Source organism: Lactuca serriola, chromosome 8 (assembly GCF_051521515.1).
Source record: "Lactuca serriola cultivar US96UC23 chromosome 8, Lser_US96UC23_V15, whole genome shotgun sequence".
Taxonomy (NCBI): domain Eukaryota; kingdom Viridiplantae; phylum Streptophyta; class Magnoliopsida; order Asterales; family Asteraceae; genus Lactuca; species Lactuca serriola.
In genome coordinates, this window is record NC_136415.1 from 248,801,577 (window position 1) to 248,828,759 (window position 27,183).

At 38.2% G+C, this 27,183-nt stretch overlaps 1 protein-coding gene across 3 annotated transcripts; it reads left to right on the forward strand.

Annotated features, from left to right (window-relative positions):
* The first annotated feature begins 4,174 nt into the window (after positions 1-4,174).
* LOC145069575 (uncharacterized) lies at positions 4,175-7,640 on the forward strand. Of its 3 annotated transcripts, none has more exons than XM_079016515.1 (4): positions 4,175-4,339; positions 5,463-6,132; positions 6,353-6,937; positions 7,306-7,640. In XM_079016515.1, exons 2-4 carry the CDS (start codon positions 5,491-5,493, stop codon positions 7,333-7,335), a joined length of 1,257 nt encoding a protein of 418 aa, XP_078872641.1. In that variant the 5' UTR covers positions 4,175-4,339; positions 5,463-5,490; the 3' UTR covers positions 7,336-7,640. The 3 variants fall into 3 exon arrangements, with proteins under 3 accessions (XP_078872641.1, XP_078872639.1, XP_078872640.1); XM_079016513.1 differs by having other exon boundaries at positions 4,176-4,339; positions 5,455-6,132; XM_079016514.1 differs by lacking the exon at positions 4,175-4,339 and adding an exon at positions 4,416-4,478 and having other exon boundaries at positions 5,455-6,132.
* Positions 7,641-27,183: the final 19,543 nt, after the last annotated feature.

Consider the following 27,183-nt stretch of genomic DNA (forward strand, 5'->3'; position numbering starts at 1 on the left):
AGTTCCTAGGCAACGGTTAGGCTAGCACCACACAGTTGGGGCGACCGGTCAAAGTAATCGTTCCTCTGGGGGTAGCCGTAACCAGCCAAGTCGCGATTCACCCAGAACCACTTATCTTGCCAATTCTTCTTGGGCGCTTTCTGTTTAACGATGAACGTATGAACGCCTCACCTTTTGTAGAAGTTATGGACGCCAGATTGAGTGGAAAAGTTAAAGAAGGCCTTAAATGCCCAGAACTGCTGCAACACCCTAAGGGCTCGGCAGGCTAGTACGAAGCCCAAAATTTTGTTGATGGTAGTGGGAGTAAGATCGCCCACAGAAAAACCATATTGACGCATGATCTCATAAAAAAATTCAGTTGTTGGTAGCCTCAGGCCTTACTTGAAGATCGAAATGGGGACACTGACTTTCCCCTCTGGTGGACGAGAGATGATCACCCCTCTCTTGGGATATCGAACCTCGTGTTTTGGCATAAAGCCAAACCTAGTTTGAAGAGCTTCAAACTTGGTTGGAGTTGGCTCAGTTCTAGTCTGTGATGTTGCCATTTTCTCTCAAAGTACAAGAACAAGGTGGACTAGAAGGAAATAAAAGAAAGATATGAGTAGTTGAAGAAGTGGGAAAGGCAAAGAAAAAAACCATCCTTGATAAGGAAGGTTTTAAATGAAAGGAGAGAATATCGAACAGTTATGATGATGAAACCGTCTGTGCAGATGGCTCTGTCACATTAGCAGACGTCAGAGCCATCTTCACTGAACATATGTCTTGATCTAAGCTAGAACAACTTAGCTACACTAGGCTAACACTGATGTTTACTAGCCTAGGGGACTTATTAACGTATCCCATTAGGAATACGTTAAAGATAACATAACCGTTATCTTTAGGATGATCTAGCTAATGATCACAAATCTATCCTAATGTCAGACCCTCGCCCTCTCCCTTGCACTAGAACCCTCTCGCTTGGTGCCCTCGCGCCTAGGTCCAACTCTCGACGGCAATCTCTGGTTTATAATAGGACAAAACACAGCTGATTGTCTCCCAGAGTGATATGTGTTGCGCCCACGGCACTATCCCCCTGTCCATTCTACGCCAATAGCATATGACCACTAGTAGTGCACAATCCTCCAATGGGACTCCTCCAAGTCCTGTCAACCTAGACGAGACAAAAAGCATCGTTGGGATCATGCATAGAAAGGAATATGTATAAAAAGACCCTTCTTCTCCAAAAGAAGGGATCGCCCCATCTTCATTTCAAACCCTAATTACCTTACTCTCAGAAAAATACTAACTAGATCGTCGCAGCTTCATCTCGGGACCACCTCCCAGACGTTGACCAACATTATTTCTTCATTGTTGTGTCGCGTTATTTGGAAAACTTCAAAGAAGCAAAAATTCTTCATATAAAGTCGGATTTAAGCGCTCATTATATCAACGAGATAGTTCTAATGACTTCTACATCTTTAGATAAGATTATTTACTATATCTCAAATGTCTAGCCTGAATTTGCAGACTATATATATATATATATATATATATATATATAGAATAGTAGATTATTTCTATAAGAGTTTATGAGTGAGTACAGTCGAGATATAAGTATATAGAGAAGGATATAGAATGAGTACAAAGACAACAATAAATAATGAGATAGAGTGACTAGTATCTTTCATTAAGATTTCCATGCCACAAATTTTTTTCCTTATCTTTTGTAACACTCAAGTATTTCTCCAAAGTAGTTTTCAAATTGTCAGTCTCGGTCTTCATTTAACCGACGTCACTCAAACTACTTGTGACCCATTTACCATTTTGTTTTGCTTGGTTTCTTCCCATGGAACGACTAGGTCTTAAAACCCCAATATTGAGGCCAATCACGACGTGCACATCTGGTGATTAACTATGAGTGGTTTCAGATGTTTTGTTCTTTTAGAACCATCCGTGAATGATTTTGAAGTTTAGATATCTTGCCATTTTTTCGACTCCTTCACGATATTCCAAAAATCAAGAAGTTTGAAAGGTGCCCCCTTATTATTTCGGTAAAGTGCTAAAGCTTTCTACAACATTGTTTGATCAGTCACACCACTTTGCCACTAGCACATGTTAAACTTGATGACAACTTTGTTGGTTTTCTTCCACTTCGAGTAAATTTGATTTTTTTTTTCAGTAGTCTCCAAGCTTCATTTATGAAAGAAAATGCCATGTAACTTTCTTATAAAAAGTTGGCGCATCTTAGTTGTTCTTGACTTTTGGGTCTTCCAAAACATATATGCATGCATGAGCCAACATCTTTTCCTCATTCGGTATCTAATTGTTAGAAGGTATCTTTCCTTTTTCATTCAGTTCAAGTTGAGGTTGAATCGCTTTAGGCTTAGAATCCGTTTATGGTATGATTTCGGGTTGAGAGTGGGTTTCGAATTGGGTTTAGGGTTGGGATTGGAATTGGAATTGAGATCCAGAAATGTTCTCAAATGGGTTGAAGTCATATTCCAATTGGCACTGCACTTAAGTTTGGAATTAGAATTGGGGTTGATATTGAGATTGAAATTGAAAGTGGGTTGGGTATGAATAGGATATAGAGTGTAGTATGCACCAAGATAAATCAGATAATGGTAACTAGGAGGTGAATAAATATGACGATCAATTTGGTTTTAGAAGAATGCATGTGATGAAGGGTTTGAATGGGTTGTGTTTTGGGTATTTTTCTTGTTTATTCTTGGAGTTTTGGGTTGGACGATCAATTTGGTTTTAGAAGAATGCATGTGATGAAGGGTTTGAATGGGTTGTGTTTTGGGTATTTTTCTTGTTTATTCTTGGAGTTTTGGGTTGGAAGAGGAATTGGAGGAAGCTATTTTTCACAAAATAAGGTCAGTGTTACACTGAAAAACTGAAGGTTGTGTATTATTAAATTAGTTTATAACCCGTGGGAACCACGGTTACAAAATTAATTAAAATTTTATAGTAAAAATTCAAAATTATTAATCAATTATTTTAAACAAATTATTAATTAAGAGATTTTTTAGTTATATAAATTTTAATCATTTATTAAATAAATATGTGAAATTATATCACTTTACAATTTGTATTAATTTTATTTTAATTTTTATTATAAATTTATTAATCTAATGCAATTAGAGTGGGAAAATTTGAAATTTGAAATGAAAAATCAATAGGTTGATAATTGACATACATTAATTAGGAGACATAATAAGATAACACATGGAAAAAAGAGAATAAAATATATATTCATTAGGAGGTTTAACAGGGTGACACATGTAAAAAAAGAATAAAACTATCCTTTTATTAGAACTATTCGAATTAGAATTAGAATAAAGATAAGGATTAGATAGGTGTTTGTATTTATAATGGTTGAAAGAGTATTAAAATTTAGATCAAAAAGTATATTTTTGAAAAAAAAACAATTATAAATTTTCAATTTTGAGTTTTTGCTTTTCTCCCTCATCATAAGCATGTTGTTGAGTCAAACTTCCAAGCTTATAATGCCGAGTTAATAACAATGTGTGTACCGAGTATAACTTGGCGTTATTGAGCTCATTTCGAGCCCACTCAATGGAGTTGTAGAGGTGCTCTAATTTAAAAAAAATATATTATTATTATTAAACCTATGTTAATAAAAGAGTAATTTTTTTGCTAAATGTTATAATATTAGATATCTTAATTAATATGATGTCACTTGTCATTCTATTAATTATCTATTTTAAATTGATTACACATCCTAATTAATATGATTCTATTTGTTTAATATATATGGAAAATTAATTCCATATATCATATATTTATTTAAATTAATGATTATAATTTTACATAATTAATAAAAATATCTTTTAATTAATAACTTATTTAAAACTTTATATAAAATAAATGATTAATAATTTTGAATTTTTCTTGTAATTATGGTTTCCACCAGTTATAAACTAGTTATAACTATTGATTATAATATAAATCGTATAACTAAAAACACTATAATATAAATCGTATCAAATAAGGTTAGCGGAAAATGACATGGAAAATAAGATAAGGTTTATACTTTATATACATTTAAAAGCAATTTATATCTCAATATAAATGTGTCATCATCAATCAATGGTACGAAAAACTTTGACCATGAAGGTAAGTCAAATCAAATCAATTCTCCACTTAAATATTCATAAACTACGAAACGTATCGATGCTTATTATAATACCATATTTATAATTTTCTCTCTTAGAAATTCTCCAAATAATTCGCTCAGATTCCATTGACAGATTGTGTATATTTAGGAAAGGAATCGAATACCAAGGAAGGAAGACGAAGAACAAGGAGTAGAAGCAGTAGCAGAAGCACAAACGTACGGTTTGGTTTATTCTTTCTCTTATCTTCATTGCACGTTTCCTTGTTTCTTTTTCTGATTAAATTCCTTTTCTCCATGATCAGTCAATACCTCATGTTTATTTGTCCGTTTTAGCTTAAGATCTTCCAAATTAAAGGTTTATTCTTCGTTTTTGTTTCTGTAACTTTGTTTATCGATTGTTTTACACCACAATCTCTTTTTGTTTTTGATGATTTAATCTGTAGAATCAAATGTCGTTTTGTTTCGAGTGTTATGTTTGCTTCGTAGTTGAGTTTTGATACGACAGTCTGGCAGAAAACTGAGCTTAAGAGTTCCAGATTTTTTTTGGCGTGTATCGGAAGGCTTTCTGTGTTGAAATTAGAAGATGAGGGTTTAAGAATATTTTATTGATTCTAGTAGAGTTATGCGATTTTGGATAGATGTGAAGTACTCTTCTGTAACTACATATGTCCTTTTTTGGTTAAAACCGTATTTGATTTTGAAGAGTTTTGTGATTTTGGACGAATGACTAGTGTGATTCTGTATCTTCTTTTATCAGTTTTCATTTCAAACAACAGGAAGATCTACATGACTATAGAATGATATGTTACTGTTTTCATTCTTTGATGTTCTTAGATCCAACTTTCTCCCTCCTTCTCAAAAGAAGTCCATTTTCGATTCCTTAGATTCCAATATAGTGGTTCCAGAATTCAAACTCTGCTTAGATCTTTTTAATTTCATCTATTTCCAATTTTATTTTCTGTTACGATAGTCTTTTATGTAGTACCATGTATTCATCAATTCTAATGGAAAGAAAATGAGCCTTTGTCACTTTCAAAGTTCAATTCAAGACACAAATATGGAAAACTTTCTTATCATGATTTATAGTCATGATTGAAATGTAGTGCTGTCTTTATTGATACACATGTAGGTTTTAATGATAAATGATACTATTTTCATCACATCAATTTTATTATTCAGCTCAAATCTACAATCACATACAGCTATTCCACATGGTTGTTAAAATTTGTTTGTGTTTTAATGGAAGCAATGTGCTCTTTGTTTTTCTGTCTTTACATATCTTGATGATAACTTGGAGTCTCTAATAATGGATATTGATGTATGCATTGCAGATTTGCAGGTAGTTTTTGAAGTTCTTTAAAGTTTTGATGGAAGACAAGCAATTAAACTTCAATCGACCAATTCTTTCTGTAAGACGTTTCTCATCAACAGTTTCTTCTCAAAAGGACTCCAAAAGGAAAAATGGAATATCACCAAGTCCTTCTTACAAATCAGGTTCATTAAGAAACCCTGGAAGTGTCCCTTTTGTTTGGGAACATATTCCTGGAAAACCAAAAGATGAAACAAAAACACAAAAACATATAAAATATCTTGTCCCAAAGCCTCCACCAGGTCGAATTTCAAAACCTAAAAAGCAAGAATCTTTAGAAGTGAAGTTAACAGAATTTGAGAGCTCAAAAGAGACAAAGAAAGAGTCATCTGATTCAAGAGTGATGAATGAGAAGCCATTGGAGGTGAAGAAGGTGGTTAATAGGGAAAATGAGAAGCCACAAATTACATATGGCCCTAATTTTTTACAGTTTACTGGTGATGATAGTGAAGAAGATAGTGATTTTGATTATGATGAGCATGAAAATACATCATATAAGGTTTGTGGATTGCTTCCACATTTTTGTTTAAAGGGTTCTATTGGTCTTTTGAATCCATTACCAGGATTAAGTATGAGAACCAGATTACCAATTTCTTCTGCTAATAAAACTCCCTCTGAATCCTCATCTGCTAGCTCTCAGGTAATTATCTCTTTATAATTCTTTTTTAAATTAATATTACTATGATTAAGAATTTTACATAAATTTGTTAAAACTGAAACAATATTTCATAATCAAGCATTTATTGAATGAAACATGGTTTCATAATCAACCACTTTATTGCATTAATTTGTTCAAATATGAAACGTTGCTGCAAAATTACACATTTACCCTTGTCCTTTTTTTTTTTGGATTTTATTAGCCTGCTAGAGTGGCTGTATATGAGCACAGATCATTAGCCAATCAAGAAAAAGAGCAGACCATTATAAAAAACAAGCCTAAAGAAGCTACCAATCAGAAAGAGCGATCAGAGCCGTTGGATAGTGTGATTTCAGATGATGATATCGATTCAAAAAATAAAGAAGTAAATTTACAAAAGAAAGTACTCATTAGCTTCAAGGAATTACTAGCTGTTGAGAATGAGAAAGAATCCAGCCCTCAAAATCATATGGTTGAAAAGACTCTTTACATTGACACCATACATAAGGTCGAAACTGCCAAATCTGATGAGGGTATTTTCGGAATTTCACATATTCCGAAACAGGAGAAAGAAGCGGGATTTTGTGAAGACCCGAAAGTTGAACGAGATTTAAAGTTTTCCCGACAAAATAACATGGAGTTACCCGCTCCGCCGCCATTACCGAAATCACCCTCGGATTCTTGGTTGTGGCGGACATTGCCGTCTATGTCCTCGAAAAATCTATCTTTACGCGCAAATCCTAATCCTAAACATCCGACTTCCAACACAAGGGCAAAATTGGAAAATTTTCAATCACAAAATCAACAGGTAAAATCAACCGATTAACCTCTTCATTTAATTTATTTGGACGAGACAGAACTGGACTAAACTGGAAATGATTGAAAAAAAAAATCTACAGTATTTTGTATGACGAGATGAGGAGAGAGGATATTCACGTCTTTTGCACAGTTAAAAAAATCAAAATTTTCACCTTTTTGGGAGACGCAAAATCTTCAATTTTTGCATATATTTAAAAATTGCAAGTTTTGTACGACTGACATAGGTCACAGTTCAGTATATGTGAAACACAGTACAAACCAATGTCTAATGCACATATTTAAAAATTATAATTTTTGTCTTATTGACATCAGTCAATAAATGTGGGCTAAATGCATATATTTTGTACTTTTTGTTAGGGACAATTACTTCCTATACCAGAAACTTAGTATTTTGAGTTAGTAGAGTATGATATGAAGCAAAGAAGAAGCATTGAAGGTTTGCTATTGGTTAGAGGTGGTATGAATGTAATGAATGAGTCGGTTGTGATTATTTTTGATGGGCGTATCATGTCATTATCATATTTTATATCATGTAATTAATAGTGAGGAATAAAAGAAAGTTGATTGGAGGTTTGTATATGGTAATATGAAGAGGGAAATGGTCTGTAAAGATGTTTTCATAATAAGAAAGGAGATGGGGTACCTTTCAGATAGAATGGAAAAAGGAGGACTTTATGCTTTTGTTTGCTTTCTTTCGTTTTAGTTGATGAAATTCATGTACAAAAAGGTCGTATTCAAGTAGGACAATGCCAACTCTAAAAGTAGAAGTGGGAAATGACACATATGGGACCATGTTGGGTTGGGGTTTGGGTTAAATGGGTAAAATTCACGAGAGAAAGGAACAAAAACTGAAAAAACATCTTTTTTTCTTCGGTTAAAATTCTTCAAAATTTAGGAAAATTTGTCTCTGATAAATTAACAACTAATTTTGTAGTGGCGTTGCGAAATAGGTTTCACACTGTTAAACCGGTTAAAAGTTATTTTGATTTTTTGGAAAAATAATTAAAAATAAATATGCTGTAAAATCTACTCTTCACTGTGAAACCAAAACAAAATGTAATACTGTGAAATTCACTTTGTAAGTTTTTATATAGTAAAATTGTTTTTTGTTCTATTAAACTGTTCATATTTTTATGAAATCATAAATTTTTAATTGAAAAAGCAATTATTTTAAATTTTTTGTGGCAGAGATATTCTTTACATTAAAATAGAGTTTTAACATTGTTAAAACGAAATCTTAGACCAAAAAAAAAAAAATGAGGAAAGTTGAAAAAATAGCCTTATTTGTCTATATGGTAGCGTCCACAGCGAAATTAATTATTATTGGTGGAATTTTCTTAAATTTTATCTAATTGTTGTAAAAATGAACTTCAAATATTTTGCTAAGTTTGTTGACTTTTGGGTTAACCAATTATTATAGGTAAGTTGTAAGTATTTGAATATACTTTCATAGGTTTTTAGTTATATTTTTCTTTTATATTTAAAGCGTCAACGATAATATTAAAATGTAATGGACTAGGACGTCAAATTGCGAAGCAAATGGAATCCAACTGACTACAACATATTAAATTTGATGTTACCTAACCAAAAACTCAAACTTGGTTTTATATATAATGATAACTTTCAATGTAAAATTAAAAATTAATTTAAATAGAATCTAAATGTATAATGATGCTGCCGTTCCAAAAAAAAAGAATCTAAATGCATAATCAAGTCTTAGAATGAGTTTAATAGTAAATATGGATTTTAAATTGTTTCCATAAATATCATAATATTCACTTATATTTTAGCAAGTTGTTGCAATGATTTTTTTTATTAATAGTTTAGTAATAGCAAATTATACATTATAACCATTCCATGCTAATAAAATAACATAAAACATGTTCTTTCATTCCTTATAGCATGACTTTAGTGTTAGATTAAAATATAAAAATGATGCAAATTCTTTGTCATTTTATATATATTTTTTGTTATAAAGATTGGAGATAACCTTTTATGTCTCGTAGCCTTTACACACCATATTCGTTTACAGTTACAACAGTTCAATCCACTTAAGATTTTATTTATTTATTTATTTATGTTCATGGCTTATTCAAACTCCGACTTTACATAATTACATAAAAACAAAGCATAATAATGTCCTATAGATTCTTCTTGTCCTTTTCAATTTCAATATGATACACGTCATCTACAAAAACATACACAAACACACAAATGACGTTTTTTTTTACTAAATTATAGGTTTTTGAAACATGTAATCAATCATTTAAAAAATAACGCTTATTGCTAGTTAAAAAAGTCACATCGACTTATAAACATTTCGATTGATTTGCTTTTTGGCCTATTCTGTTCGTTTGTAGCTTGTGGTCTCTTTCTATGCGAAGTGGTCCGTTACTTGTTCACACCCAATCAAGAAATGGCTCACATTCTGTCCATTTTGTGTCGTGAGACCCGTTAAATCAGTACACACTCTGCCCATCACAAGCAGTATTCATATTTCCAAGTTTTCATATTTAAAGAGTTTTCATACATTCTATCATAATCTTGCACAGAGACGGATAATTTGTTCATAAACTAACCATGTGTAACACAAATAATAATGACATTAGAGGAACACATAAGGAAAAACTTTTACGGCTAGGAAGAACCATTGCAAGAATTCCACAAGTTCTACATTAATTATTCCTTGAATGTAGTTTCTTCTTCTTTAGATGCCCCTATGTCCAAAATTCGAAGGTTTGTATATGCATGCTCTAAAATCTGATTTTCCCATCAAATTTTCCTTCGCATTATCCAAATATATGTATACTAATTACATGGTAATTGGTTATGGAAAGTGGGCCTGGCCAATACAAACATACATATACATTTAACACCCCATACTATCAAAACAAGAGGGTTTGGGTGAACGTTGATATTGGATCTAAAGTTGAGAAACATGAAGGATGGAAGACCCTTCATGAAAATGTGTGCATACTGGGATGAAGAGGGAACGTGTGCAACTCGGATGTGGCTCGTGACGACTTTGTCCCAAACAAAATGTATGTTAATCTCGATGTGTGTTGGTGTACCGATGTTGACCTGCGCTGGTGGAGCTATAAATTGTGTTGGCATTGTCCGGTACACAACGTTGGGTTTCATGAGAAGAAAGTGATATCGTGAAGCCAAACTGTTTTAGTGACTACTTCATCCACTCCTCAGTATTCTGTTTCAACGTTGAATCTGAAGATGATAGTCTGATGTTTGGAGGACCAAGACAAGAGGTTATCTCTAGTTAACATTCAATAACCAGAAGTATATCTTTAGGAGCATCCCCTCAATCTGCATCTAAGTATACAGTGAGATGTTGTAAGAGAGAGACATGTAGTTGAAGGTCGAGGTAAATGGTGTCCCATAGATTATGCCTTACAAAAAAAACATTGACTTTAGGGCGCGTCCTTGTTGATTCGACATTGCTTACTCTGTACTACCCAAGGTTCTAAAAAGCTCACCATGGCTCCGCCATGGCGCGTCACGGCTCCAAGGCTTGCACCTGCCGCCAATCTTTGCCAAAACGCCGCCTTAACTCATATATATGTATAAAAATGAATAATAGTTGAAAATACATATAAAAATATTAATTATATAGAAAATTTCCGCCTTAAGTTACGCTTTACAAACGCCGTGACTCGCCAAGGCTCGGAAAAGCTTGAGGCTTGACATTGCCGCCAAGTCACGCCTTACGTAATTTAGAACCTTGGTACTACCCTTTGTGCTAACAAATAGTGATTTTTATTTACCTATATTTGTTTATTTGGTTTAACATGCCTGACATTTAAATGGCATTTACACAGAGATGGTTCTTAGAATTTTGATAAAATTAGTCGTAGGACTTAGATTCTAGCTGTTGGGTGATAACAAAACAAGTTAAGCACTTCAGAAAAATATCAAAAATAAATAAATAAATAAAAACATAAATCAAAAGAACACGATATTTATGTTGTTCGGTCAAGGTGACCTACATTCACGGTCGAACGAGAGAGAAAGATAGAGGATTTTATTAACTTTTTGGAACTAATACAAGCACTCAAAATTGTATCTCACTTTGAGATCTCACAGAAATCTAACAATTTACAATGATGGGGGTATGAGCCTATTTATACTTGAGGGATCAAACTTAAAACCCTAACAGGCCAATCTTATTGGCCCATAGGCTCATGAATGGTGACAACCAATCATATTCTGCAATGTAGCGTCTTCTTGAACATTCTTCCATGTCATACAACCCATGAGCATCAACAACACACATGATGGAGCATGTTGTGTCATAGTGGAGCATCATGATGTACAAGTGGCACATCATGAACATTAATGGCCCAACATCCATCATTGTGGCACAACATGGTGTAATCCTTGAGCAATATCAACTTCTGAGCATCCCTTAACGATCTTGAGCATCATAAAGGACTTCATAGCATACTTGGCTCATCACGGATACCATGGCTCATCAAGGAAGCAAAATGACCCATCTTGCACCATGATGGCGCAACATGTGCAAGGATGGTGCAACAGGTTTCAAGTATGGCGCAAGAACTTCTAGGTTGGAGCAACATTACCACCTTGGCGCAACAACAACATGCTTGACGCAACTGTATACTCCATGACGCAAGAGGAAACCCATTGGCTCAAGAGGGATACATCATGGCGTAAGAGGGAACAACATGGTGCAAGAAGGAATGCTTATGGTGCAACAACATCCTTCTTGGCCTATTCCTTTATCAGATGGCGCAACAAGGTCCCCTTGTTGCTCTATATCAGTACCAAGTGCTCTAAACCTCTTCTAGGTGCTCCAACCCCCCCCCCCTTTATGATCCCTTCCTTTGGCACTTGATACGTTCCTTTGGCAGACGATCTATTCCCTTCTCAGATGATCCATTCCTTTGTCATATGTTTCATGAACCCCAAGTGCTCCATTGTGATCTAAGTGCTTTATGTTGGACAAGACTTCATACCCCAAAAATCTTCCACTTGAAGGCTTGAGCTACTTCATCTGCCATTTAAATTTCACCATTCCTCAAAATACTCCTTCTCTCTCTCTCTCTCTCTCTTTCTCTCTCTCTCTCTCTCTCTCTCTCTCTCTCTCTCTCTCTCTCTCTCTCTCTCTTTCTCTTTCTCCGCCAAGCCCTTTTCTTCAAACTTTTGAAAGGCCAGTTGAATCCATGCAAAGCTTCAACTTCTCAGTGATAACCACCTTGGTGAACATATCAGCTGGATTCTTCGATCCAAGGATTTTCTTTAAGTTTAGAGTTCCTTCATTGATTAACTCTCGAATGAAATGGTACCTCATATGAATGTGTTTTGTTCTACTATGAAACACTAGATTCTTTGCTAAGTGAACTGCACTTTTATTGCCACAATGCAGTACACAATCCTACTGTTGCATTCTAAGTTCTGACAATAAACTCTCACATTCTTATCTCAAAATGCTCATATCTCATGCATTGATTGATTCAAACGTCCAAGTCTCGATTTTTATGAAACTACACCACTAAAGACACTCAAAGGAGCTAGTCATAGTCTTTGGAGCTCAATATCTCATAAAGCAATCAACTTTGGGACCAAAACCCTAAAATGGTCTAACATAATGCACAAATCTAAAGAGTGAGAAAGCTTTGAGCTTTATACCTCTAAATGAAGCTCTCAACACAAATATGATCAGATCCACATCCTGGACTCCCACTCCTTCTTCTTCAAAGCTCCTTCTTCACTCCAAGAACACACAAGATCACTTAAATGCTCTCAAAAGGACACACCAACTCAATGAACGAGAATGTAGGGTTTGAGGGAGTTGTTTGTCTAAGGATGGTGGCTAGGAATGAGGCCATCATATCCTTTATATAGGAACACACCCCAAATTAGGGTTTTCACTCTGGGCCTAGTACGCCCAGCGTACTAGGTGGCTTCCACTTCAAAAACACGCACATTAGTACACTGAGCGTACACATGCGTACGCCCCGCGTACTCATTTACCACCTTTTTCTCAATAAGGGCTAAACTTGAAAATTACCAAAATAACAAGCATTTATAAGGTATACTTGGACTTGGGATGTTACAATTCTCCCCCACTAGAATCATACTTCGCCCTCGAAGTCATGCTCCAGAAATAACTTTGGGTACTGCTCGAGCATCTCGGACTCCGACTCCCAAGTCCACTCAGACCCCCTCCGATGTTGCCACTGAACCTGAACCAATGGCACCTCTTTATTCCTCAACACCTTCACCTTTCGATCTAAAATTGCTATCGGCCTCTCAATGTAATTCAGACTCACATCTACCTGAATGACCTCTAAGGGAACCACTGCCGTCTCATCGGCTACACACTTCCTCAACTTGGACACTTGGAAGGTGGTATGAATCTGGCTCAAATCTGCAGGTAGCTCCAACCGGTATGCTACCTTACCCAATCTGGTGGTCACTTTGAAAGGACCAATGTATCGGGGCCCCAGCTTGCCCTGTTTCCTGAATCGGATCACCCATTTCCATAGGGATACCTTCAGGTGGACAAAATCTCCCACCTGGTACTCAAGCTCTGATACCAACTTGTAACAACGTAAATTTTCAAACCAAAATTTTCATTTTTACAATCACATAAAAACTCATAATGTATATCTCAAAAACATAATTGCTCAAGTCTCAATACAAATCCACATAAAAACATCACTATCCCAGAATCCACATAGTCTCGAAATTAGTGTATACAATCAAGCCGGCGCCTTCCCGCGATCCTGAGAAGTACCTGAAACACATATCACACAACACAGTAAGCATAAATCTTAGTGAGTTCCCCAAAATACCACATACACAAATAATAAGCCTCTCATGGCTATAACTCGGTGTAGACCCTCCGGTCATGTGTCTCAGTGGGGACCCTTCGGTCTCACAGCTCGGGTCGGACCCTCCGGTATCACAACTCAGGTTGGACCCTCCAGTCCTATGTCTCAATGAGGACCCTTCGATCTCACAGCTCGGGTTGGACCCTCCATTCCTATGTCTCGGTGAGGACCCTCCGGTCTCACAACTCGGTTTGGACCTTCCGGTTCGATCTCAGAAAAACACAGAATAACATAGCAGATATCACAAAGACAAAAAGAAGCACAATATCACATAACTCAATATAAGCACATAGGATCCTCTGGTCGATAACTCAAATAAGAACCTTCGGTCACTCAGTGTTGTCACTCAGGTAAGTATAGTGAGAAGACTCACCTTGTAACAAATCAGATAACCTCGAACTCAAATCACCTGTTTAACCTCCGCCTAACACAAACGATAATTATTTCTAATTAATAACGACTCTCAAAGAAGTTAGAGTAATCCTTCTACAAACTCATAGAAGGATAAAAGACCATGTTACCCTTCTATGGCCTTAATATCCACAAATTGACCAAACCCTAAAAGTCAACTCAAGTCAACGACAATGCGTCCGCTGCGCATACAAGTCCTCTATGTTGGGCATACTCCTTTGCCATGCATGCATCGGGGATTCTCAACCCTACACTGCGCGTACTAGGATTATGCTCAGCGTATGTCCCAGTTTTACTCTTCCTACTCATTTGGTCTTAATCAGTTAAGACCTTAGCTCATATCACATATCTGGACTCCCTAAAGGCTCTTACTCCATTAAGTCTGTGACTTTAAGCCTTTTCATGGCTGATAAAGTCAAAAACACTCAAAACTCTCACATTCTTATCTCAAAATGCTCATATCTCATGCATGGATTGATTCAAACATCCAATTATCTATTTTTATGACACTACACCACTAAAGACACTCAAAAGAGATGGTCATAGTCTATGGAGCTCAATATCTCATAATGCATCTAACTTTGGGACCAAAACCCTAAAATGGTCTAACATGATGCACAAATTAAAAGAGTGAGAAAGCTTTGAGCTTTATACCTCTAAATGAAGCTCCCAACACAGATATGATCAGATCCACATCTTGGACTCCCACTCCTTCTTCTTCAAAGCTCCTTCTACACTCCAAGAACACACAAGATCACTTAAATGCTCTCAAAAGGACACATCGGCTCAATGAATGAGAATTTAGGGTTTGAGGGAGTTGTTTGTCTGAGGATAGTGTCCAGGAATGAGGCCATCATATCCTTTATATAGGGACACACCCCAAATTAGGGTTTTCACTCTGGGCCTAGTACGCTCAACATACCCTCTGATACGCCCAACATACTAGGTGGCTTCCGCATCAAAAACATGCACCTGAATACGTTGAGCGTAGACATGTGTACGCCCCACGTACTCATTTACCACCCGTTTCTCAATAAGGGCTAAACTTGAAAATTATCAAAAGAACAAGGGTTTATTAGATATACCTGGACTTGGGATGTTACACCCGATATAGGAATTATGAGTTCCTAGAAATGCCTTTAGGGTTAATGAATGCACCTATAGTTTTATGGACCTGATGAATCGGATATGTTGACCATTTCTGGATAGGTCAGTTATAGTATTTATTGATGACATTTTGGTATACTCTCAGAGTGTCGAGGATCATCAGAAGCATTTGTGAGAAGTTTTGGAGACTCTATGTAGGGAGAAAATTTATGCAAAGTTATCCAAATGTGAATTTGGTTGTGGGAGATCCAATTTCTTGGGAAAATAATTAGTGCTGATGGGATCAAGGTGGATCCAGCCAAGTTAATGGCAGTCAAGGAGTGGCCAAGTCTAAAAAATCCTCCGTTGTTAACTGAAATGCTCTCCCACGAGCCCTAGGAGGCTCGGCCTTCCCCGGTCGGCCATCAGTAACACGTAAAGCAGGAGTAGCAGTCTAGGGTGATCCCTGGGTGAGCTGGGGACACTCAGCCTTCCGATGGCCCGTCTGGTTGTAGTGAAAGCAAATAGAAAATCCCTTGGGGGCAGTCCTTCGCCATATGGCCCTCCTTGCCACATTTGTAGCAAATCCCTGCTGAGCACGATCCCTCGTGGGTCTTGCCACACTTGATACAAGTGCGGCCCTTCTGGCCTCTAGCTCTCGAATTAGCGGGCTTAGCCCGCTTAGCCATCGGTTGTGATTGTGTCAGTCTCTTATCTCTCCCATGCTACTCTCCCTCCTCACTAGTATGAATCTCCAGCTTAATCTCTCTTCTCCTGGTATTGGCCTGCAACTCAGCCAATGTCTGATCAGATGAGTTCGCCATGAACTCCTGAATGTCTCTCCTCAAGATACTCAAATACCGACTCACACATGCCTGCTCAGTGGACATGTGCTCAGGGCAGTACAACGCCCTATTGTGGAACATCCTCGTAATCTCAGTCGCTGACTCTGTCTTCTGCTTGAGAGACAGAAACTCATGTGCCAAACGTTTCGTCTCCATCTGGGGAACATACTCATCTCAGAACAACTTGGTGAACCTCTCCCAAGGCACTGCAACATGCTCTGCAGGGGTAAAATCAGTCGTCACAAACTTCCACCAGTCATTCGCTCCCAAGCGAAGCTGGTTCGGTGCGAATCGGACTCTCAGATGCTCTGGACATGAACATGTATAAAAACACCCCTCGATGTCGGAGATCCATCTTATGGAAGCTATCGGATCCTGCGTCCCATCAAACTCTGGTGTCTTCGTGTTGCTGAACTCACAAAACAACAACGAGTCACCTCCCTGTGGCCTAGCTGCAGCTATGGCCGCGGTGGCTGCAGCAGCAACAGCCTCCGTAACAACAGCGTATCGGTCATCGAATGTCTCAATGAACGTGGTCTTAATAGATCCAAACATCTCCGGTATGTCCTCTCGGATAGTTGCGGCCACCTCCTCATGAATGATCCTGCGGATCTCCTCATCACTAGCACCATTCCCCCTGGGGTTGTTGTGGGTAATCACCATAGTGTCTCTGAAATGCAAACACAAAATCATTAGAGACTAGCTCAATACACATACACACTCGTTTACCCACCCGTACATGCTCCTTATCATCCTAAGATTCTTACTTGGTGTAACGACCCGATTCTCAGGTGTTGATTTAAATAAGAATTCTTTTATTTCCAAGGTCTACTCGACGAGTTGGTTGCTCTACTCGTCGAGTAGCAGCGGGTTGGTTCGCGAATTTAGTGGCCTACTCGCCGAGTCCAAAAAGGGACTCGACGAGTGAAAGCTGGCAGATGAAACCCTAAATCCCGGGGGTTTGCACCCTATTTAAAGAATCATATGCCCCCTTTGGCCTCTTTACAACCCCTTGAGAGTACAGAGAACCCTAATCCATGTGGTGATTGATTCTAGTGTGTTTTAAGCTTGGAAAGAGAATTCTTGGAAAGAAGAGCTTAGAGGGCAAGAGGCTAGAAGCAAGGAAAGTGTGGGGAATCAGAAATCTACCTCTGTTAGCATCATTTAAAGGTATCAAGTCACCACCTTTACCTCATTTCTTTCTAGACCTCTTTTAGGTGAGATTTAGGGTTATTTTTGGGTTGGTTATGATGATATTGTGGTGCATGAACTAAATCTGAAGTTGTAACTTCAGATCTGGACCCTTCTTGGGTTTTAGATTCATAAAGTTCAAGCTTTGGTCATGAATGAAGCCTCCCTTGAGTGTAAATCCCCTTTGTAAGCTTGGATTTGTCATTTAGAGTCTTTTTAGCCATGCATGCACGTAAAGTTTGTAACTTTACGTGATAAGCAAGCCTAGGGAAGTTGGATCTGCAATTTGGGGCCTTGGCATGGCTCAAAAGGTGTCTGCATGGTTAAAGGACTGAAGGGACTCGGCAAGTCGCATAGTCGACTCGGCGAGTCACATGAAGATAGGCATAGAACTCGACGAGTTGGATGAACAACTCGGCGAATCGGTTAAAGTTTCCCCAAATTGATGAATGTGTGTGAACCTGTCGATTTGCAAGAAGGAGAACCTGACGAGTGGCCTTAGGGCTTCGATCGCGAACCATAGGAACTCGACGAGTCACTTCGGGGACTCGGCGAGTGGACGAGTATCTCGAGGAACTCGGCGAGTAGCCGAGGGTACTCGACGAGTAAGGGTCAACATGGACTGTTGACTTTGACTTTGACCATGGGGTTGACTAGTTGACTTATAGGGTTCCTTGAAAGGTTGAGAACTTACGAGTATGGTTCTATTATGATAATAGGTTGTGGAGTTGCGGTCGTGATCCGAGAGTTGGAGTTTAGTTACCGAGCCGACATTTGCAATGTGAGTTATCCTCACTATACTAAGGGGTCTAAGGAACCAAGGCCGGCCCACTGGATTTGATATCCTAGTAGTTATTGATATGATGAGTTGAGTTAGTGACGTATGCCAGTTGATTTGCTAGTCGGGTAGATCTATAAGACTACCTGTGATACTGTATGATTATCTGTATGTGCATTAGTTATGATACATGTTGATATTTTTTGTGGTATAGGTTGAGGTGAGACTGCTTCGTGCGATAATCCAACAAACCTGGGAGCATTCCAGTCACGGGCTAAGGGAGACTCGTACCGTGGGCTCGATGGCATGCCAGATGTGAGTTGTGGGCCGGAAGCAATCCGGACTCACACTGTGGGCCCAGGGGGTAATCCATTCTGTAAAGTTGTGGACCTATTTTATGTTGTTTTAGTTAGTTATGTTATGATGTTGCTGACATGATTATGTTGACTGTATGTGTATCGGTATTTTGGGGGAACTCACTAAGCTTTCGGACTTACAGTTTCAGTTTATTGTTTCAGGTACTTCAGGAGATCGGGGCAAGGCTAAGGCGTGATCGTACAACTCCTCACTTTTTATGAATTTGTTACTGGGATACTATGATATGATACTTTTTGAAAACAAGTTTGTAATGTTTAATGGATTTGGAATGTTTTAAAAGTTTGAATTGGCTCGAATTTTTATGGGTGTTACACTTGGGTCGCATATAGATCTGGTGTTTTTAGTAGTACGAGCCCAATACTACCTTCTACACCAACATGTAGTCATCTCAAGTCCTCCTCTTAGGATCCTAATTCACAGTACTCTATCCCTCACTGATATCAGCTACTTTCTCGGTAAATTCCTTAATGCTCATCTAGGTATCTCTCCTAGATTACCCAAACTCTCTCTAAAGACTACTGCTATGTTTCTCCCTACTCAATACACATACAAAGAAAATAGCATATAAATCCAATCAATATCATATCCTAGGCTAAGGCATCATGAATCAGGAAACTCTAGCCCTAATTTCTGAAGTACCTAGCCTATTCTCTAATATGCAGCTCTAATATCTCATAAATATCTTAGAATATAAACAAATAATGGTATTTTGGGAAATCACCGTTCGGGCTCTGGTTGATTGTACACACTGCTCCATCTCGTTTTCTCTTTAAAACTATTACTCATTGTAGAAACATTTTCTCAAATACTTAGTTTGAGTTCGAACGTACCCGAGAGTACATCCGAATTCTCAACTAAAGGCTCTGATACCAACATGTAACACCGTAAATTTCAAAAAAAGAATTCATTTTAAAAATCACAAAATTCCCAAAAACACAGTTCACAAATCCCCAAAATGACAATTTACCAAAAACACATTCATAAATTGTTTAAACGAAATCCAAGATCCTCAAATCATAACTTCGTCTTGTGTGTACAATCAAGTTGGCGCCTTCCCGCGATCCTAAGAAGTAACTGAAACACATAACACACAACACGGTAAGCACAAAGCTTAGTGAGTTCCCCAAAATACCACATACACAAATAATAAGCCTCTCATGGCTATAGCTCAGCATGGATCCTTTGTTCATGCGTCTCGGTGAGGACCCTCTGGTGTCACAGCTCGGTGTGGACCCTCCGGTCCTGTGTCTCAGTGAGAACCCTTCGGTCTCATGACTCGGGTTGGACCCTCCTGTCCGGTGTCTCGGTAAGGACCCTCCTGTTTTCACAGCTCGGGTTGGACCCTCCGGTCCGATCTCAAAATGCACAGAATAATATAGCATATATCACAAAGACAAAATGCATAATATCACATAACTCAAATAAGACCCTCCGGTCACTCAACAGTGCCACTCAGGTATGTATAGTGAGAAGACTCACCCCGTAAGCAAGCAAATAAACCTCGTACACGAATCACCAATCTAGCCTCAACCTAGCACACATGATAATTATCTCTAATTAACACTTCAAACACAACACTAAATAAACTAAGTTATTTTCTCTCTCTAACTCTTGGGATGGGTAAAGACCATTTTACCCCTCTATGGTTCCCATAATCCATGTCTTGACCAAACCCTAAAGTCAACAGAAGTCAACACTCAAGTCAACAGTCAATGTTGACCCGACTCGTCGAGTGCATCTATGTGACTCGTCAAGTCCCCTCGTTCTTCAAAAATGTCATGAAAATCCAACTTAACTCGTCGAGTTGTCTCATCAACTCGCCGAGTTACTCATGTCCAGACTCGTCGGGGAAAACTCTAGCCGACTCGTTGAGTCAGCTCGTCGACTTGGCGAGTCCCTTCAGTCTATGTTCTCATTCAGATGTTTTAAGGCAGATTTACAACCCAAACTCTATATCTAGCCTCCAAAGGCTAATTATACACACTACTCCATCTCATCTTATCCTTAAAACTCTTACTCATTATAGAAAAAAAATTCTCAAATCCTCAGTTTGAGTCCGAATGTACCCGAGAGCACATCTGAATCCCTTAAAACCAAGGCTCTGATACAACTTGTAACACTGTAAATTTTCAAACAAAATTTTCATTTTAAAAATCACAAAATTCCCATAAACACAGTTCACAAATCCCCAAAATGACAATTTATCAAAAATGCATATTCATAAATTGTTTAAACGAAATTCAGAATCCTCAAATCATAACTCCATCTCGTGTGTACAATCAAGCCGGCGCCTTCCTGTGATCCTGAGAAATACCTGAAACACATAACACAGTGAGTTCCCTAAAATACCACATACACAAATAATAAGCCTCTCATGGCTATAGCTCGGCATGGACTCTTTGGTTATGCGTCGTGGTGAGGACCCTCAGGTCTCACGGCTCGGTATGGACCCTCTAGAACTGTATCTCAGTGAGAACCCTCCGGTCTCATGACTCGGGTTGGACTTTCCGGTCCTGTGTCTTAGTGAGGACCCTTCGGTCTTCACAACTTGGGTTGGACCCTCTGGTCCGATCTCAAAATGCACAAAATAAAATAGCATATATCACAAAGACAAAATGTATAATATCTCATAACTCAAATAAGACCCTCCGGTCACTCAGCAGTACCTCTCAGGTATGTATAGTGAGAAGACTCACCCCGTAAGCAATCAAATAAACCTCGTACACGAATCACCAATCTAGCCTCCACCTAGCACACATGATAATTATCTCTAATTAACACTTCAAAAACAACACTAAATAAACTAAGTTATTTTCTCTCTCTAACTCTTGGGATGGGTAAAGACCATTTTACCCCTCTATGGTTCCCAGAATCCCTGTCTTGACCAAACCCTAAAGTCAACAGAAGTCAACACTCAAGTCAACAGTCAATGTTGACCCGACTCGTCGAGTGCATCTATGTGACTCGTCAAGTCCCCTCGTTCTTCAAAAATGTCATGAAAATCCAACTTAACTCGTCGAGTTGTCTCATCAACTCGCCGAGTTACTCATGTCCAGACTCGTCGGGGAAAACTCTAGCCGACTCGTTGAGTCAGCTCGTCGACTTGGCGAGTCCCTTCAGTCTATGTTCTCATTCAGATGTTTTAAGGCAGATTTACAACCCAAACTCTATATCTAGCCTCCAAAGGCTAATTATACACACTACTCCATCTCATCTTATCCTTAAAACTCTTACTCATTATAGAAAAAAAATTCTCAAATCCTCAGTTTGAGTCCAAATGTACCCGAGAGCACATCTAAATCCCTTAAAACCAAGACTCTGATACAACTTGTAACACTGTAAATTTTCAAACAAAATTTTCATTTTAAAAATCACAAAATTCCCATAAACACAGTTCACAAATCCCCAAAATGACAATTTATCAAAAATGCATATTCATAAATTGTTTAAACGAAATTCAGAATCCTCAAATCATAACTCCATCTCGTGTGTACAATCAAGCCGGCGCCTTCCTGTGATCCTGAGAAATACCTGAAACACATAACACAGTGAGTTCCCTAAAATACCACATACACAAATAATAAGCCTCTCATGGCTATAGCTCGGCATGGACTCTTTGGTTATGCGTCGTGGTGAGGACCCTCAGGTCTCACGGCTCGGTATGGACCCTCTAGAACTGTATCTCAGTGAGAACCCTCCGGTCTCATGACTCGGGTTGGACTTTCCGGTCCTGTGTCTTAGTGAGGACCCTTCGGTCTTCACAACTTGGGTTGGACCCTCTGGTCCGATCTCAAAATGCACAAAATAAAATAGCATATATCACAAAGACAAAATGTATAATATCTCATAACTCAAATAAGACCCTCCGGTCACTCAGCAGTACCTCTCAGGTATGTATAGTGAGAAGACTCACCCCGTAAGCAATCAAATAAACCTCGTACACGAATCACCAATCTAGCCTCCACCTAGCACACATGATAATTATCTCTAATTAACACTTCAAAAACAACACTAAATAAACTAAGTTATTTTCTCTCTCTAACTCTTGGGATGGGTAAAGACCATTTTACCCCTCTATGGTTCCCAGAATCCCTGTCTTGACCAAACCCTAAAGTCAACAGAAGTCAACACTCGAGTCAACAGTCAATGTTGACCCGACTCGTCGAGTGCATCTATGTGACTCGTCAAGTCCCCTCGTTTCTTCAAAAATGTCATGAAAATCCAACTTAACTCGTCGAGTTGTCTCATCAACTCGCCGAGTTACTCATGTCCAGACTCGTCGGGGAAAACTCTAGCCAACTCGTCGAGTTAGCTCGTCGACTTGGCGAGTCCCTTCAGTCTATGTTCTCATTCAGATGTTTTAAGGCAGATTTACAACCCCAAACTCTAGATCTAGCCTCCAAAGGCTAATTGTACACACTACTCCATCTCATTTTATCCTTAAAACTCTTACTCATTTTAGAAAAAAATTCTCAAATCCTCAGTTTGAGTCCGAATGTACCCGAGAGTACATCTGAATCCCTTAAAACCAAGGCTCTGATACAACTTGTAACACTGTAAATTTTCAAACAAAATTTTCATTTTAAAAATCACAAAATTCCCATAAACACAGTTCACAAATCCCCAAAATGACAATTTATCAAAAATGCATATTCATAAATTGTTTAAACGAAATTCAAAATCCTCAAATCATAACTCCATCTCGTGTGTACAATCAAGCCGGCGCCTTCCTGTGATCCTGAGAAATACCTGAAACACATAACACAGTGAGTTCCCTAAAATACCACATACACAAATAATAAGCCTCTCATGGCTATAGCTCGGCATGGACTCTTTGGTTATGCGTCGTGGTGAGGACCCTCAGGTCTCACGGCTCGGTATGGACCCTCTAGAACTGTATCTCAGTGAGAACCCTCCGGTCTCATGACTCGGGTTGGACTTTCCGGTCCTGTGTCTCAGTGAGGACCCTTCGGTCTTCACAGCTTGGGTTGGACCCTCTGGTCCGATCTCAAAATGCACAGAATAATATAGCATATATCACAAAGACAAAATGCATAATATCACATAACTCAAATAAGACCCTCCGGTCACTCAGCAGTACCTCTCAGGTATGTATAGTGAGAAGACTCACCCCGTAAGCAATCAAATAAACCTCGTACACGAATCACCAATCTAGCCTCCACCTGGCACACATGATAATTATCTCTAATTAACACTTCAAACACAACACTAAATAAACTAAGTTATTTTCTCTCTCTAACTCTTGGGATGGGTAAAGACCATTTTACCCCTCTATGGTTCCCATAATCCCTATCTTGACCAAACCCTAAAGTCAACATAAGTCAACACTCGAGTCAACAGTCAATGTTGACCCGACTCGTTGAGTGCATCTATGTGACTCGTCAAGTCCCCTCGTTTCTTCAAAAATGTCATGAAAATCCAACTTAACTCGTCGAGGTGTCTCATCAACTCGCCGAGTTACTCATGTCCAGACTCGTCGGGGAAAACTTTAGCCGACTCGTCGATTCAGCTCGTCGACTCGGCGAGTCCGTTCAGTCTATGTTCTGATTCAGACGTTTTAAGGCAGATTTACAACCCCAAACTCTGGATCTAGCCTCCCAAGGCTAAGATACCATGCAAAGCTACAATCTTTACATCCATGCATAGCACTTGGGGCTTGAAATGCCAAAACAAGTTCCAATCAGGTTCTTAAGCATAAAAGCTCTTCTATAGCTTGATAAAGTTGGGATCTTTGGACTTTAGGGACCTCACAAGGTCCAAATCTGAAGTCTCAATCTCTTGGTAGGCTCAACACACTCAAAGTCTCAAGGAAAGATGGAAAATCCCTAATACTCCATAAAAATGAGATCTAATTAGCAATGTGGAGACTTTTTACCTTCAACAAATGCTATAGATGAAATAACACCAGATCCAACCATCCCTTCTTGTTTCCAAGCCTTGATACTCTTCTCTTCTCTTCAAAAGTACACAAGAATGCTCAAGTTAGCTCTTTTCTCTCTCAATTCACTCTAGACTATTAGTGTTTCACACAAGGGAGTAAGGAGGCTGGTGAGGCAGAAATGAGGGCTTAAGGTCCTTTAAATAGGACCCAACCCCGGAGAATTAGGGTTTCCTCTCCCAGGGCCATCTCGTTAAGTTGGTCTCTCCGAATCGTCGAGTTGGTCATAAAACCCACGTGGTCAATCCGTCTCTACTCGACTATTTGGGGCATCCAACTCGACGAGTTTCTCAATAAATTCACAAATAAAATAAATATATAAATATTTTACCTGGGAGTCAGGATGTTACATTTGGACTGATAAGTAGGAGGACACATTTCAAACATTGAAGAAGCTTTTATGGGAGGATGTTTTTCTATCTCTTCATGAGGGGAATACATATTTTGTGGTTTTCAGTGATGTGTCATATTTAGGATTGGGTTGTGTACGTATGCAGTGGGGGAAAGTGATCGCTTATGCTTCCTGATAGTTGAAGAGCATCGAGCAAATTTATTCAATGCATGATTTGGAATTGGCGGTCATGGTATTTGCACTCAATTTATGACGACATTACTTGTATGGAACAAAGTGCACACTATATACTAATCATAAGAGTTTTCAACATATTCAGATCCAAAAGGATTTAAATATGAGACATCGAATATGGGTGGAGTTTCTAGCAGATTATGATTGTGAGATTAGTTACCACCCAAGAAAAGAAAATGTCGTAGCTAATGCTTTTAGTAGCAAGGAGCTAAGGGTATTGTATCACCTAAATTCTGTGGAAATGGTTGTGATATTGGGTATATTTGAGCAGTTACAGGCTGCATAGTCTGAGGGTTTGAAAGAAAACCATATGAAAGAGGAACTAACTGTTAAGCAACAAGCACATTTTGTTGAGGATGAGCGGGGATGTATGACCTTTTCACGGTCGATTATGGGTCCCAAAGGTATGTGTTGTTTGTCATACACTGTTACGGGACACATATAGATCAACATATTCAATCCACCCATGTACGAAGAAGATGTATCGATACCTGAAAGCCAACTATTGGTGGTCGGGTATGAAGCGAGAGATAGCGAAGTATATGGCAGAATGTGTGACTTCTTCGCAACTCAAAGCTGATCACCAGCATCCAGAGATTCCCAAGTGGAAATAAGATAAGATTACAATGGATTTTGTTACCAAGTTACCGAAGACTTATCACAACTAGGAATTTTGATGCTTGTAACAACAACAATGACAACCTTTGTGAACCAAAAATGTGAAAGCATGTATGATGCTTATCCAATAACAACAAATTGTCCATCAAACACTCTATGCAAGCACTTCAAATAGTCAACAAAGAATTAAAAATCCTAGAAATACCGGTTTAAGTCCATTATGGACTAGGATTTCCTTATTGGGCCTAATGGGCCAATAAGCTTCCAATTTGACTATTTTGGGCTTAGAACTCTTAAATGGGCTCTAATTGGACCCACTTCCATTAATTTTAACATTTTGGGCCATATTGGGCCTAGAATGAAATAAAATACCCTAATGGACCATATTGGGCCATAACTAACCTAATTAGCTTTAATGGGCTATGAAACCCATTATTTTTGCCAAATTGGGCCGTAATTCATCATAGGAGCCCAATGGGCCAAAAATCATCAAAAATGGGCCCCTAAGCTGGAATTAAGCACCAAAGGCCCAAAACTCTCTTCTTTCTTCCCTTTTCATGGCCCAAAAAGAAAACAAAAAAAAAAGAAATAAGAGAAGGGTTGACTTTAGGAGGTGCCACCTCCTTATTACATACCATGCACCCATGCATGGGCCAACATGTATCTAGACTAGTAATCTCACCCTCTCTCTTACCCCTCTCTCTTTTCTTTCGGCCAAAGACACCAAACACACACACACACACCTCACAAATTCTCTCTAAACCACTCTCAAGATCATCCTCTTCTTCTTTGAAGATCTCAAAAATTTGGCTAGAAATCTAAGGATTTTCATCAAGTAGTTCACATCCTTGGTAAGTGATTGCTTTTATTCCTAACATATATTCTTCATTTCATCAACAATCCCCTTATCTCATACAAAATTCGTGATCTTGCCTCCTAGAACACATCTAAGTCAAAAATCCTCCAAGAAGCTTGCTAGGCCGAGAATAGCATCAAACTTCTTCTATTCTTCATCAAAACCGAAACCACAAACTCAAGGTGAGTTCATACCCCTATTTTTTTTTGTTTTTACTAGTTTATGGGGGAGAATACAAGTAAAATGTGTAGATCTATGTGTATGTGTGATTTTATGCATGTATGTGTTTATGTGGTAAATATGCAACAAAACGAGTAGAAATCTCGAGATCTATGGCATAAGAAGTAAAAAAACTTGATCTAAGTTATACCACACTAAACAAGTCAAAAAAAAATACCCTCTAAGATTTAAAATAGACACATTGTAACATAAAACAAATTTTTGGGGCTTAAATTGTCAAATAAACAAAAGTTGGTGGAAAGGTTGCTATTCACGGTTTTCTTGAGGGGCAAAAGAGTCAAAAAAGTTAAAATAAATGTTTTTGTGACAATTATGCTCTTCAAAGGACTTGAAATGTAAATAATAGCTCAATGGGCCAATTTTTAGGCTTTTCGGCCCATTAAGCCCAAGGTTGCGAAAAATCTGATTTTCAAAG